Consider the following 16,881-nt stretch of genomic DNA (forward strand, 5'->3'; position numbering starts at 1 on the left):
ATTTAATCAGTTATTAGTGCTTTTAATTAATTGATTTAGCAGCTTCTGCAAATCTCCTTCTCCTGCAACTTTTATTATATTTACATAGTTTTTAAGTAAAAAAAACAGTAAAGCTGTTTTTATATTGTGGTTTTATATGCTTTTAAATTAAAATGATACGTTGATTTTCTAATTGTGATATTTTTGTATAAATATATTTTTTAAAACTAAAACGACAAGTGAAAGTTAATAAAATTTATTATCCTAAAAATGTTTTGCAAGTAAATGATTTTAAGTTCTACTAGTTTTGGTTGTAGTCTTACATCAGGCTAAAAGTAGTTGTTATGAAAAACATTTCGCTTCAAGAAAACAGTTTGATAAATACATATGCATTTCAAATTACTTTACTCTTGTCTACATTTCTTGCAAGCATTTTTTGAGTTATATGCCATTTTATCCTGTTAGCACTTGAAAAAGCAAAACTGTTGAATAAATAATTTATCACCTGGAGTTTGTCTGTAATTAAACAATGGTTCCTTACTTGTAATTTACATTTAAATATCTTAATTCAAATAATTGTTTTTTTATAAGCTGTGACCATTGTAGTATGAGACCTCGTATTTTCTCTAATGACTTTGTAATTTATGATCAAATTGATGAAGGTAGTATTGAATCACATATTATATCACTATAGCTAATCTGTTATTGAGTTATCATGATAAACAGTGGTTGTAAAAATATTCCTTTTCATTTAAAACTCTTCATTTTAAATGGTACGTTGACCATGCATTCACCATTCTTCACTGACAGAGGCCTGTTAATAAATATCAGCATTAATAACCCCAACCCCATTTTCTACTGCCTTGGTGGATTATGTTCACATGACCCTGAATTGACCATAAGTGTTTCCATACTATAACTTTAACATGCTTTGTGTATATTCATGAGATTTTTTTAAGGTTTTAGTAAACATTGCAAGTTTTTATAGACAAAAAATTAGGAATTTGAAAAAGTATTTTCCCTAAAAATTTGTCTGTGAATATAGTCATTGTTGACTGCTTCATACTTCATCTGAAAATTATCAAATATCATTTCTTTAATCTCTAGAACCACCTAAATAAATATCAAGCTTTTTTTTCCATTAAACTTCATATTTTATTTGTTATTTTCTTCACCCTAACTCTATACCCTTAGTTAAATTACCCAAACCACCATAAAAAAATGAATAGTCGTGTTACATCATTTTTAGTATTGGCCACAAATTTCCAAATTAGTTCTAATTGTGTCACATCTGTTTATGTTTTTTACTGTTAACAGCTAAAGTAGAAACTAGCCAAACATAAAGCAATGAACCACTGCTCTGCCAAAACTGTTTACAAGACACTATGCAATGTAACACTATAAAAATCAGACACTATGCAATGTAACACTGTAAAAAGCAGACAAGCACAATGAGCTGATAATTCTCACAGAGTTTCAGTGATGTCGAGAAACCCACTTGTTTAGAAATTTATATGCAAAAAGAGCTCATTTGGGTTGAGAAAATATTTTACATAGAAGAGCGAACAACGTTTCGACCTTCTTCGGTCATCGTCAGGTTCACAAACAAAGAGGTAACTGACCGGAAGCTGACCACATGTTCAAAATGGGTTGTGAAAAATATTTTAAAATATAAAGGGGGGTATATAGATTCTCTTTTGTCTAATGAATTTGAGGTGAAGATAGTACAAGAATCTTTTTTACTCCCCACTTGGTGGTTGAGTTTTCGATTGCAGTTAACATCAGTATGATCCTCTTTTCCCACATGAATGTCAGTATCCAGTGACCAAGTTTTGGATTATTGTTGAATAACCAGAGGTACGATCCTCATCCTACCCCTGTGTAATTGTCAGAACTCAGCAGCATTGGTTTTGAATGTAGATGACTTGCTATGTACTGTCCATCATGCTTATCCACTCCACAGCTAAGGCATAGCCTTTTAACTCTACCCACTTTTATATTTCCTGGGATAAGAATTTCATACATATTGCATGGTTTGGATCACTGTCTAGTTTAAGTGCTCCTTAATTTTTCCATACATATGTATGACATACTTTTACAAAGGGTGAAGTGTATACCTGGTTCAGAAGTAATGCAGTCTTCCATATCATGTTTTAGAATCTATCTCATCTTAGGAAGTGTTCTTTGGATCCTTTTGAAGGATGCTTCTTTCCTTCACACTGGTCCCTCTTATTCAATATGGGATTCTTGTTACGTATGCGAGAATAGGTGGTGTACTGCATCAAAGTTGTAATTTTTCTTTACTGAAAATATATTTCTAATAGGCAATAGGTACTTACTTCCATTCACACTTTCTATCTTTCCTCCCCACTAAAACCTGATGCTTGTACCTTCACCAAACCTCAGTGACAGTTCTGGAGAACTGAATAGAGGGAGTTATGTGATCAAGAGAGTATGTCACACACTTATTTGGTGAGGGCTGTTGCATGATGATTTGCATGAGAAGTTCATTGTAATCAGTGAATTTCAGCAGAGAGTAAATAAAAGACTTGTGGCATGCATAACAAAAAAATAATTCTGAGTCTAAAGGGCAACACTGAACAAGAATAATTACGTAAAATAAATATATTTCAGTATAGGATGGTTGTAACTTTTATACTTGGTATATTTTGAATCTTATTTTGTACATTGTTATACATTGGATAGTAACAGTTACTGGATGTTATTTCGTAACTTATTTTTGCCTTCTGCTAGTACAGCTGTAAGTCTACGGATTTACAATGCTAAAATCAGGGATTCAATTCCCCTCGGTGGGCTCAGCAGGTGGCCCGATGTGGCTTTGCTATAAAAAAACACAATAAAAACACACATAATTTATTTTATTTTCATAATTGATATAAATACACACAATCCATCCATACACACATGTTCATATATTTATGTACTTTCTTCAAATTTTAAGTGTAGTGTAAGTTGACATTTGAGTAATGTCTGGAATGGACAGATAAATATTTTGAACATGTTAAGTTAAATCTGTTCAGTTTCTTGTAGTTCATTATTTTCTTAAACTTACACAGTATTATTCAATCAGTGCAAAGCTTGCTTGTGATAATTTATTTTGAAAAGCTGTTTCAACTAGATCAGAAGTGAATGATACGTATGTTAATGCAATTAACATTCCTTATAAAGGAATGCCTTTATACCTATATTAATATAACAAAATAAATAAAATTATATATTCAAACATCTAATACTGCCCTCTACATTCCGACACTCAGTTACACAACCCCCTTTCAAACATGTGGTCAGCTTCCGGTCAGTTACCTCTTTCTTTGTGAACCTGACGATGACCGAAGAAGGTCGAAACGTTGTTCGCTCTTCTATGTAAAATATTTTCTCTACCCAAATGAGCCATTTTTGCATATAAATTTCTCACAGAGTTTATTGTTACCCTAGCTCCAAGAACACATCACGAGAGGATTTATAGTGCTTTGGTTGTGATGGGAGTTGTCTAAAATAATAAAAATACAATAAAATGTTTATGATACGGCTCTGTACGAAATCTAGGCTGATTCAATAACCTTAGTATGTATTTCCATGTTGATTATTCTCCACAGGATTGTTGGTCAGAACTATAGGTGTATAAAGTAAGTGTATAGAAATGCACATATGTTATTACTCATGCTTAATTTTTAGTTTTCTCAAATCATAAAATAATAAGTATATAGAAACATGATTTTTAGTACATATGGCATTACAGAACTAATTCTTATATGCAAAAATGCCTCGTTTGGGTTGACAAAATATTTTACATAGAAGAGCGAACAACGTTTCGACCTTCTTCGGTCATCGTCAGGTTCACAAAGAAAGAGGTAACTGACCGGAAGCTGACCACATGTTTGAAAGGGGTTGTGTAACTGTGTGTCGAAATGTAGAGGGCGGTATTAGATGTTTGAATATATAATTTTATTTATTTTATTATATTAATATAGGTATAAAGGCGTTCCTTTATATTGGTTTATTTTGGGTTTAAGTTGTATAAGTAAGGCTTCTTTAATTTTGCGTTTCTTTATGTTTGTTTCTTTATTTAGTATTTGAGTGTTTTCTATGGATAACCATATTTGTGTTTATTTGACTTGCAGCGTTCGAAAACGTGTGAAGGTTACTTTTTATGTTCTTTGAATCTGGTTTCCATTTTTTCTACTTGTTTCTCCAATATAGAAGTTGTGGCAGTTATCACATTGTATTTTATAAATAATGTTGGTGTGGTGTATGTCAGTGTAGTTTTTACATAGTATAGACCTCAGTTTTGTGCCTGGTTTTTGAATAAATTTGTTATTAACTGGAATGTCATATTTTATTACTAATTTTTGCCAAATGTTGGTTGTTTGTTTGCTGATGTCAGAAATATATGGTATACAGCAGTATATGGTTTCGTGGTTTTTTGATTCGTGAGCTGTATTTACTTTAGTTGGTGGTTGATTTTGCTTTTTGTCTAGGTGTGTTCGTATAATGTTTTCTACGGTTTGTGGAGGAAACTTATTGATGTTGATGAAGTATTGTTTTATTTTGTCTAATTCATCGTTAATTTTATCTGGTGAGCATAGTTTTATGGCTGTGTTTATTTGGTTTCTTAGTATGTTGAGTTTTTGTTTTGTTTCATGTGCTGAGTCCCAAGGAATGTATAGTCTAGTATGGGTGATTTTTCAGTGGATTTCTGTTTTGAATTGTGTGTCAGTTCTTGTAATTTTGAGGTTAAGAAATGATATTTGATTGCTTTCTTCCTGTTCACATGTGAAGTTAATGTTTGGATGTATAGAGTGAATGTGATTGAAAAAAATTAAGTATGTGTTCTGTAGATTTGAATCCCGCAACCGTGTCATCTACATATCTGTACCAGTATAGTGGTGGATGTAATGCTGTGTTAATTGCTTGTGTTTCAACTTGTGTCATGAAAATATTGGCTAGAACTGGTGATACTGGGTTGCCCATGCTTAGGCCATTTGTTTGTATATAGTTTTGGTTGTTGAACATGAAGTTTGTCTTTATCGTGGTGAATTCTATGAGGGTTGCTAACTGGTTACTGGGAATTTCTATAGTTGGGTTAGGGTCTCGCATATAAAGTTCTAAGGCTATCTTGCAGGCTTCAGTGGTTGGAACTTCTGTAAAGAGGGATATAACATCGAAACTGGCCATTAAGGCTTTATGATTAAGTTGATTTAGATTAGACTTGAAATTAAAAGAGTCTTTGATGAATGAGCTGGCTGATGTTACATATTTGGAGAATGCCCATGCTATGTATTTACCAAGATTGTAATTAAACGATTCATATGTGGACATTATTGGTCGTAATGGACAATCTGGTTTATGAGGTTTGGGGATGCCGTATATTTGCGGTGTGCGTGAGTCGGTTTTACGTAGATAGGAATAAAGTGTTTGTGAAATTGTGTTGGCTTTTTTCATTTGTAGTAGTAATTTGTTCAGTTGCGTCTCGTGTGTCTTTGTTGGATTTGTGTGTATTGGTTTAAATTTGTTCGTGTCTGATAAGATGTTATTCATTTTAGGATGTATTCATTCATGTTCATTATGACTATAGCGTTACCTTTATCTGCTTTTAAAATTTTTATGTTTTTGTCTTGTTTTAGGTTTTTAATGGAATTAATGTCTCTTTTGTAAGGTTGTTTTTAGTTTTCTGTTTTGGAAATTATGTTGATGGTTTTGTGAGAAATTTCTTTGAAAAAAATCGTTTAAGATGTTGTTTTTAGGTGTTTCTGGAAAATATAAATTTGTAATTTTACCTGGGAAGTTTGGCTATTGGATGTCAATAAAATTATCTCAGTTGTCTTCTTTCTGTTGGTTGTGTTTGGTTGTTTCCTTGTTTTTCTTCTCTGTAGAAAGTATCACAAGTCTCCTGGCTAGGTCTTCTAAACATGTTTTGATTTCTATGGTTGGAATGTACCCAGGTGCTATTGCGAAGTTGAGTCCTTTGTTAAGTAGATGTTTCTCGTCTGTGTTTAATTGACGGTCGGATCTGTTAATTATGAGGTTAGTCAACGGTTTGTTGTTTTGGTGTCTTTTCTGTTGTTTGCATCTTAGTTTTTCTAGTTTTTTGTTGTGGCAGATCTTTTTGTCTTTGTTAAGAAACTAAGAAATTTAAACCAATGAATTATTAATAGAAGAAATGACATTTATTTTATTCAACAATGTAGAAAAGAACAACTAACCCCTAATTTTGTAAAGGTAAAACTTTCAAAAAAATTTAATACATGCACAAACATTATCCAAAATTTACAGAAAAAACTACTTAAAGCCATGTTAAACACAAAATACAAAGAACTACATGACTTACAAAAACAAAAAATGAACCTAGACCATCAACTGGCATGCTGCATTAAACCAGAGATTTACGGACTTATACAACGAAACATAAACCAAATCAATACTAAGAACGACAGAGACAAAAAGATCTGCCACAACAAAAAACTAGAAAAACTAAGATGCAAACAACAGAAAAGACACCAAAACAACAAACCGTTGACTAACCTCATAATTAACAGATCCGACCGTCAATTAAACACAGACGAGAAACATCTACTTAACAAAGGACTCAACTTCGCAATAGCACCTGGGTACATTCCAACCATAGAAATCAAAACATGTTTAGAAGACCTAGCCAAGAGACTTGTGATACTTTCTACAGAGAAGAAAAACAAGGAAACAACCAAACACAACCAACAGAAAGAAGACAACTTAGATAATTTTATTGACATCCAATAGCCAAACTTCCCAGGTAAAATTACAAATTTATATTTTCCAGAAACACCTAAAAACAACATCTTAAATGATTTTTTCAAAGAATTTTCTCACAAAACCATCAACATAATTTCACAAAACAGAAAACTAAAAAACAACCTTACAAAAAGAGACATTAATTCCATTAAAAACCTAAAACAAGACAAAAACATAAAATTCTAAAAGCAGATAAAGGTAACGCTATAGTCATAATGAACATGAATGAATACATCCAAAAAATGAAGAACTTCCTATCAGACATGAACAAATTTAAACCAATGCACACAAATCCAACAAAGACACACGAGACGCAACTGAACAAATTACTACTACAAATGAAAAAAGCCAACACAATTTCACAAACACTTTATTCCTACCTACGTAAAACCGACTCACGCACACCGCAAATATACGGCATCCCCAAACCTCATAAACCAGATTGTCCATTACGACCAATAATGTCCACATATGAATCGTTTAATTACAATCTTGGTAAATACATAGCATGGGCATTCTCCAAATATGTAACATCAGCCAGCTCATTCATCAAAGACTCTTTTAATTTCAAGTCTAATCTAAATCAACTTAATCATAAAGCCTTAATGGCCAGTTTCGATGTTATATCCCTCTTTACAGAAGTTCCAACCACTGAAGCCTGCAAGATAGCCTTAGAACTTTATATCCGAGACCCTAACCCAACTATAGAAATTCCCAGTAACCAGTTAGCAACCCTCATAGAATTCACCACGATAAAGACAAACTTCATGTTCAACAACCAAAACTATATACAAACAAATGGCCTAAGCATGGGCAACATTGTTCGCTCTTCTATGTAAAATATTTTCTCAACCCAAACGAGCCGTTTTTGCATATAAATTTCTCAACAAGTGGGTTTCTCGACATCACTGAGAACTAATTTTTGCTCACCTGTTGTACTTGCTAAGCGTCATTGTAAACTTCATTTTGTTTTTCTTAAATGCAAGAGGAAGAGAAATGAATTTTTATAGACTTGAAATTTGCATTTTGGAAAACAAGAATTTGTCATATTACAATACTAGTGTACATAAAGCCACTGTAATTTATCATATTACAATACTGGTGTACATAAAGCCACTGTAATTTATCCAGGTGTCTAACTTAGCTATATGTGGGCTAAAATAATCTTATTTCTGTTCAGAAAAATTATTCACTCAACAGACTTCAGCATTTCTAGAGAAACTCTGGCTTTCCCCTTCAAGTCATTTACAAATGACTGTTATTAATGTATTTGGAATGTACGCTATGGGGAGAAAATAGATATGAATAGATAAGAGGTTTCAGAAGAATGTAGTGTTATAATAGGATATTGTTGTGGATTTGATATATATTATTATACCTCTGAAAATTGAAAAAAATGGGAGTTTTATAAAGAATTCTTAACACCAGTTTGTCATTGTCTGAAATTTGAGTTTTTAATTGGTTAAACATTATAGTTACTGTATGGTAGACACACAATATAAAATGAATATTAAATCAAGATAAAATGTTATGACACAATTAAAAAAGCTATTTGGCATTTTGTTTTAAATTGTTTTTGTAATTAAAAAATTAACACATTTTTAAAATTTAAATTATAAACCTCATTGTTATCAATTTTTTAAAATAATTAAGATGTGATGTGTTCTCTTTGACTTGTTTTTAGTGAGAGGATTAAAAAGTGCATAACCAAATATAAAGTTTGTACGATAATGCCAACTTGAATACAGCTTATCATTTACTGCACATGACTAAAGGTTTTAGTGTTTTACATTCACAGTTTTATTAAACTACTTTTTATTTATGTTATACCAATAAGTATAGCATAAAATCTAAGTTAATAATCCATATTTTAATGGCATGCATGTTTTAAGTTATTAATCCCACAAGGTAATATTTAAAAAAGTCTTGAATTATCTCTAGTGTGACACATGATGCATATGCTCTTAGCATGTCATCTTCCCTATTTTATCCACCAATCTTCAAACAAATATGAAATTGAATGAAAGTTACACTGTATAAAATTGTCATTGCTCATAGATACCATATTTTTGATAGTCTTCAATTTTGTTTGATTACAGAGCTATTGAATAGAGAGTTAGAGAATCGCACCCCATGTGCCAAATCTACCTTTCACATTCTCTTTTTCTTTAGTAACTTGTTAATAGTTTTCTCTTATGTTTATGTTGCCTACAATTAACAGGAAGTCAAAGATTTCATCTATCAAATGATGCATTATATAATATTGTGTTCTTAATGGTTAAATGTAAATTTCTCTTAGAGTACCAGTATTGTTTTCATGGCAAAGTTAAGGACTATCATTAATTAATTTGTAATGACTCTTGTCGCATAGTTAGAAAATTAGAAAACTAGGAAAATTTCGAGAAGTATGGAAGTTTGTTAACTTTTTGCACATTAATAGTTTGTATTGTTTCATGCGTTATTTAATAAAATAAAAATTAAGTGCATTAATATGATCAGTATAAAACATTTAAGGTTAACTCTCCTCAAATCGAGGTGAACAGAAGATCACTAAAGTATATTTTTTCCATGTTTCTTTTTTGTGTAATTATAGCAATTACTACAATATTAAAATAGGGATTTTATTTATTTAGGTTAGTTAAGGTTAGATGAGGTAAAATAAAAAATATCATAAAAAAAATATTCCATGAGTAACAAACACGAGCAACTAGTAGTAGTCCAACTTGTAGGAATTTGTTAGCATAACGTGAGCTACACATTTCCTGAGTAATTTACAGTTTGAAGGGCAATAAAACAATAAAATGTAATTATAATTAGATGTAATCTGTTACAAACTTAGAGCTACTTAGGATAAACAATTTGAAGTCATTCTAGAAAGAAAAAGGGGTAATTTTAGATTTCCCTTTTGGTAGTTATGAGGCCAGTTTAGTTGAACAATTTCACTCTAAGATAGAATAGAGAAAATAAAGTTTTACTGAAAAAAAGTTTGAAATGCATATGGAAGGTTTTAGGAATTACACAAAGGAAATATGAGAATTTTTTAGATAAGGAAAAGTATTTGTCATTTTAACATCAAAATAACATTGCATGTGGATTATTCAAAACAAATATTCAATATATTCATGAACAAATGCTTATTCTAGTTTGTTAAAAATATTTCACTAAAAATTTGATTTTTGTGTATGTGAAAGACATATTAATTGAATGTCTGTCTGTTTTTTGTTAAAATACACACATTAATTGAAAGATGGAAGTATTAAATCTGTAAAGACTTTAAATATGTACAAATAGGTCATGTGAGTGGTCAGATCTACTGAAGCTGTGTTGGGATAGATAAATTAAGAGGTTCTACCAAAACTATATTACCTACTATGGATTGTTTTGGGGATCATTGTAACTTGGTCTGTTTGTGTTTTATGAGTGACTTTAAAAGTTATTGCAATCAACCTTTTATATTTGAATAATTGTAAAACAGTTTTTGGTTTTTTAATCTTTTTCTGAATTTTGACTGACTCTTTTTACACTCAACTTATTTGTGACACATGGGTGACTGTAAAACTTTTTTTATACCGAACAGGTTGTTGTTTCTTTTGTGTTTTTTTTCGAGATATAGATTTTTGTATAATATTTTAGTGTTTTTCTTACATTTTTGCAAAATGGCCCATCCAATCAATAGTTTCATTTTTGAATCGAATACCAAAAATAAATTTTACTCCAAAGAATCTTGGTTTCTGTGCTTGAGCTCATTAAAAACTAGCATTATGTGAGCTATGGTATCAGGATTTACAGTGACTAACTATTTTGTGAACAAGTCACATAGCTATAATTGTTATGGTATGAATGCCTTTTCCGAGCTGGCAAAGAGATAAAATAAATACTGTCACTTTTTTTAATGACGTAGTCAACTATTGTTTTCTAGTTTAGTCACATACAAATTAGAAGAAAATTTGCTTTGTAATATTTTTTTTTTTGTGTTGTGATATAGGCCTGTGTCTCTTGCATGGGAAGTACGGAAAACATCTTCACCAGGAAGAGCTGCATGGTGGCCTGCCAGTGTTGATAAACTACTGCCATCACACAAAACAGTAAAGAGAACTGTAGACTTGGGCAATATTAATATGTGAGTTAAAGTTAAACTGTGAAGTTTAACAAAAGCTAGTGTAAGAACGTGAATAAAGTTTATGAAGGATAAAGAAATTATACAGTAAAATAAATAGAATGGGTAATATACTAAGTTTATATTGGGCATAATATAAAAATATTGAGCAGTTGATATTGATGCTGATATTTAAAAAGAAACTTAAAATGAGTTTGAAATATTTTATAATTTGTTTACAAGTGAAGCGATAACAAACTAATATTTTATGAACCACCGTGTTCACCACAGATATTCCTTGCATTTGTACTTGCCAGATTATTTCAGAAGGTTTCAAACTGAAATAAGTTTGGTACTGACCTCCGAATTTTAAAGATGTAATAAATTACGAGATGCGAGTAATAGGAACAGTTGGTCTCGTTAAGTTTTACCTGATAAATAAGTAGTGTAAGGTTATGTTGGGATAGGAACAGTTGGTCTCGTTAAGTTTTACATGATAAATAAGTAGTGTAAGGTTATGTTGGGATAGGAACAGTTGGTCTCGTTAAGTTTTACATGATAAATAAGTAGTGTAAGGTTATATTGGGATAGGAACAGTTGGTCTCTTTAAGTTTTACATGATAAATAAGTAGTGTAAGGTTATGTTGGGATAAGAACAGTTGTTCTCGTTAAGTTTTACATGAAAAATAAGTAGTGTAAGGTTATGTTGGGATAGGAACAGTTGGTCTTGTTAGGTTTTACACGATAAATAAGTAGTGTAAGGTTATGTTGGGATAGGAACAGTTGGTCTTGTTAGGTTTTACACGATAAATAAGTAGTGTAAGATTATGCTGTGATAGGAACAGTTGGTCTTGTTACGTTTTACATTATGAATAAATAGTGTAAGGTTATTTTGTGACAGGAACAATTGGTCTTGTTAAGTTTTACGTAAAGAGTGTAAGGTTATGTTGGGATAGAAACAGTTGGTCTTGTTAGATTTTACATGATAAATAAGTAGTTTAGTGTTATTTTGTCTTGATCCAATAGTTTTGTTTACTTATTCAGGCTGAAGATGACATCAGTGGCAACCCAAACTCTGTATGATAATATGTCTGGTGACTCGGCAACTTTATGTGTAAAAATACCGACAGGTTGCCAAAGAATAACACCTGATCCAACAATGAGGACATCAATGATTGATCATGAAACTACCACTTTTTCAATCAATCCAGCTCTTCACTTAATATCTGATAAAATATTGGCTAATTCAACTCTGACACCATCATTAGTTGTCAGTACAGTTAGAACTGATTCATATACATCAAATGAAGTTACCAAAGTAACTATCAGTTGTCCAGCCTTGAGATCAGTTTTAACAGTAGGGGAAGATTCATCTTCACTCCAAGGTCATAAGGGTATAGTTATGTCTGAAAATCCATTTGTACAAAATCATCCTTTCAGCAAAATTATATCATTTCCTAGTTCTGATCATTTTTTGACTCTTGGTGATGAAGGAAAAGAATTACCAATTTCAGTGGCTCTTGATATAGTAACTGCTCCTCACGAAGAAGATGTGACAAAAACAGTAGAGATATTTAATGGTAAGGTTGAAAAGTCACCAGAATGTTACGTGAAAGGAACTGATAAAAAATGTAAAATTCATAACATCCACTTTGAGGAAAAATGTCCTGAGAGTAATAACATCTCTGAGCTTTGTGATTGGTCAGGAGACAAATCTGAAGAGTTATGTGTCCATTCAGGTACTTCCTGTTATTCAAAACCTGCTAATCTTGATCAGATTTCCTGTACTCCTGTTGTCAGTAAAATCTCACAAGGTCATTCAGAAGTTGAAAAATGTTCATTTACTCCTACCGTGACCAGTACAACAGTAAACAAACAAGCTGAGAAAGATCCTTCTTTGATACCATGTGCTAATGAGGGTTTATGCAGCACACAGACATCAGTATACTCGTTAGAATCTACTGGACCAAAAGAGATTCAGTCAGATTCAACTGAGAATTTTCCTGTCACAAAAAATCCTAATACCCAAGGGCCAACTTCAAGTCTTGTAACTAATGAAGTTTCTGGACCAATTACGAAACAGCATAAATCATTATTAACTCAATATAAGAATTCTCTAAACAGTGTAGGTACTTCAACGCAAGTGCAAAGTCATGTATCTCTAGCAGCAGCTAAATTTAAACGACCATATAATCAGGTTTCAAGACCACCGTCAAAACAGCCACAGCAAAATACAGTTACCACTGTTTCTAAACATTTACAACAAATCCAGCCATCCACAACTTTATCTAAGCAGCAGCACCATAGCTCATCTGCTACAAATGTTAAACAGCCACATCATACCCACACTTCTGTAATGTCTAAGCAACTACAACAAAACTATTCACCTGTCAATTCTTTCAAACAACCCCATCAAAGCTGTGTTTCTTCACCAGCTTTTAAACCACATCAAACCTGTATATCTACTCAAGTTTCTAAGCAAATGCAGTGCAGTCTTGCCTCTACAAGTTTAAATAAGCAATTGGAAGTAAGCAAATGTTCTACAACTTTCTCTAAACAGTCACAACAAAATTGTACAGCTGTATCAGACCAGACTCAAAATAGTCGGCCAATCATGGTGACAAATAAACAACACCAGAAATCCACAGCTATGAAGAATCAGCAAATTAATACATCTGTTGGTGTAACCAAACAAAGACAAAATGTGTCATCAAATGCTACTGTTCAACAGTTAAGGCATTTTCAAGTTGCAACATCTACACAGTCAGTAGAATCAAAACAGTCTTGTAGCAGATATGCTGTTAAGTCATCAAGAATAACTACTATGACCCAAAATCGTCTGAGAAAGGCTGAGTCAGTTGATAGTGTGGAAGCTACACTGTGTGAAAATCTACAGAAAATGGATTCATCATCATCCCTAAGTAGCTCATCTTGTGGTCAGAGCTGGGCTGACAAGGTCAAAAGATCAACTTCAGAACTGTCTGATAAATTTGTGGAATCAAAAAAGGAACAGTGTGACAAAATCAAAGTTTCAGAACTCTCTGAAAATTCTAAAGTATTAACTCCAGAACGTAAAGAGATTAGCTCAGAACTTAAAATGAATATTGAACCATTTGTATCAACACCTGAAAGAGATGATGGTAAGTTGCATACAAATGATAGACTTGCAAAGTTTATCAGATGTTTTTGTTGCAATATGTTGAAGTTAGTCACTTTCAGTTATACCTTAAACATTTTGAAATACATTTCTTTTACATTTAGTGGAAACCATTTTTACTTGTGGTAAATTATTTTGTTAATATGGGAGAAAAAGTTAGAAGTTAAATTTTTTAGTGTATTACATCACATGAATATTAACTGTCTTAGAGCAATAACAATATGGAATCACTAAGTCATGAGAAAAGCCATAAAATTTTGAGATTATTCAATTGAATCCTTTCACTGTGGCTGGGATGTACATTTTCCACTGCATTGAACAGTCACATCAAACATAATAGCCCTTTTCAGCTGTGGGGGCATTATAATGTGATAGTCAATCTCACTATTTGCTGGTAAAAGAGTAGCACAAGAGTTGTTGGAGGGGGGGTGTTGACTAGCTGCTTTCTCTTTAGTCTTACACTGCTAAATTAGGGATGGCTAGAGCAGATAGCCCTCGTGTAGCTTTGCATGAAATTCAAAACAAACCAAACCCAGCCACAGTGAATGGGTTAATAGACACTGTATTATTGTAGAATAGTCAATTTTATTTTATTATGTAATAATGTTTTGTAACTGAACCTGTTTCATTCAGCTGTGTTTTACATTTAATCAATCAAATCATTTTTATAACAAAGGGCTGGACAAAATTATAAATAATATAAATCAATATAAAAAAATTACATTTGATTAAGTGAAATGTTGGATCACTATGAATAAATTTCTTTGAAACAGTATTTAATTTCATTCTTCAAATAGGTAATTGGATAACAGAATCTTACTACCTATTTTGTAAAAGTATTCCTAATATGAAAATCATACTGGGAAATTATGTATTTGAAAAATTGTTTAGCTTAGTTTTTTGATACATCTGAACTAATATGGCAACTTAACATCCTAATTTTGTGGTGGAAAATATATTTGTGAAGAGTGTTAAAGTAGGCTCTGATCTGTTTCTCAGCAACTCTAATCAGATTTAAAAATATATGCTGGAAGTAAAGAATCAAATTTTGCTTATTTTGTTAAAAATAGATAATTCTGGTGGTTGGGAAACTGTATATCGTTGGCGTGGCAGGTCACGGAATTCTCCTCTGAAGAGAATGGGTCCTGGAGTCTCTGAAACTAAATCCACAGCTTTAGGTATGGCCAAAGTAATGGTTGTGACACCTCCTAAAAAGCAGTCTTTTGGATATTCTCAAAAGTTTTTAAGAAAAGAGGAGCCAAAACATAGAAAGTCAGTTCTCAATCAAGGACAGGTAGATCAACATGTGTATGAAGTATGCAATCCTAGGAAACCCCCTATAACTACTCATTCTATGCCTGCATTGAACTTTAACCTCGATTCATCAGAAAAAAAAGATTCTGGAGAGTATCAGGGTCACAAGAAAGAATTTACGTGTGAAAAAAGGAAAAATAGTAAAGGGAAGGCTTTATCTGCTAATGACTTGAGTATTCATGGGAATAAATTTGACAATGATTTCAGCACCCCACAGGAAAAACTGATTAAGACTGAGGGACGAACTGATAAACGACGTAATTTGAGCAACGTAAAGATGAATCGGGTAGACGTTGCTAGGAAAGCACTTTTCCCAACTCACCAAACTTTGAAGAATAGACCTTCTCACATCACAATGGAATCAAATGCTTCGTCTCCTACTGATTCTACAACAATTATTTCTGAGGAAATGTGTCAAAGTGTGTTTGAGAATGTTTGTTTGGATGACAATCACCTGAGAAACAGTCAAACCGTAGATTGTAATCAGTTTAATGAGTCTTCTCATAATTGTTTTACTGATCAGAACAACTTTATAAAGCAACCCATTTTAATTAGTGAGACACAAATGAAGGAAGAAAAGCATAATGGAAAAATCTCTCTTGAACAGCACATTTCCAGAAACTCATCTGAAGGAAAAGTAAGAGACAGAAATATAGATGATGAAATAACAGGAGATGAATTACAGTTAATAGAAGACAAAGACATGGTTTGTCAATCTTATTTTATCATTCTTATCAGAATAGTTTGTGCTACCTAAAAACTGAAAATTGTACATACATCTTTTAAGTTTACATTTTTTAATGATGAGGACATTAAAATAGTTGTGTTCAGTACCATTTTATAGTGTTACAAGGACTGTTTAGTTTTCATCAGGATAGTCAATATGACTTTTGTCTGTTGTGATGGTAAGTTTCTTTTTAGTAATGCTTCATGTTTAGTAGCTTAATTTTTCTCTGTTATCAGTCTAAGTGAATTGAAGCCCATAATGTAACTGCTTAGTTTGTCATTTAACTTAAAAAAGAATAAAAATTGAATAGAAAATTAACTATGTATAGTGATATTTTTATTACCCTCAAAAGATGCTTCTAATATATTCAACTAAATCTTTTTTATCATGTTTTTCCTTATAGCTACAGTTTTTATGCACACTTAGCTTCAAAATTTTAATCAAATTACATCTTATTTAGTTCATGTGTAGTTAGACACAAAGAGGATTTGATGAGAAGAGAATAAACATAGATTGCAAAAGCCTTTTCAAGTTTATTTACTTATGGGTTCTATAGTCTTGAAGGAATTGTTTAATATATCTCAGAACAAACTAAAATGTTGAGAGAATCAGTAAGACACTGTCTTATCCATCTTCAAGTCATTGGCAGTAGATGAATCTTATCAATAATGTGTAGATGCAGTGCTTAAAGAGAGTTCTGTGTGCATATGACTGGTTGAGAAACCTTTAATAACATGTTTGTAAGAGAGATATTTATTTAACTAGGCAGTGGATTGATCAAGGACCAAAGTCATGAACCTGGTCATCAAACAGTGGATT

General features: G+C 32.0%; 1 protein-coding gene across 13 annotated transcripts in view; it reads left to right on the top strand.

The window, feature by feature from the left end:
- ssp3 (SCAPER domain-containing protein short spindle 3) overlaps nt 1-16,881 on the top strand; it is a 168,446-nt gene that overhangs the window by 64,408 nt on the left and 87,157 nt on the right. For all 13 annotated transcript variants that reach the window (XR_013026326.1, XM_076494406.1, XM_076494403.1 and 10 more), the window contains 3 exons: nt 10,754-10,888; nt 11,909-14,004; nt 15,092-16,041. Coding sequence is in view for 12 of the 13 variants with exons in the window: in XM_076494406.1 (XP_076350521.1) it covers nt 10,754-10,888; nt 11,909-14,004; nt 15,092-16,041 (3,181 nt within the window). In the remaining variant the exon portion in view is untranslated. The remainder of the gene's footprint in view (nt 1-10,753; nt 10,889-11,908; nt 14,005-15,091; nt 16,042-16,881) is intronic.

Source organism: Tachypleus tridentatus, chromosome 3 (genome assembly GCF_004210375.1).
Source record: "Tachypleus tridentatus isolate NWPU-2018 chromosome 3, ASM421037v1, whole genome shotgun sequence".
Classification (NCBI taxonomy): domain Eukaryota; kingdom Metazoa; phylum Arthropoda; class Merostomata; order Xiphosura; family Limulidae; genus Tachypleus; species Tachypleus tridentatus.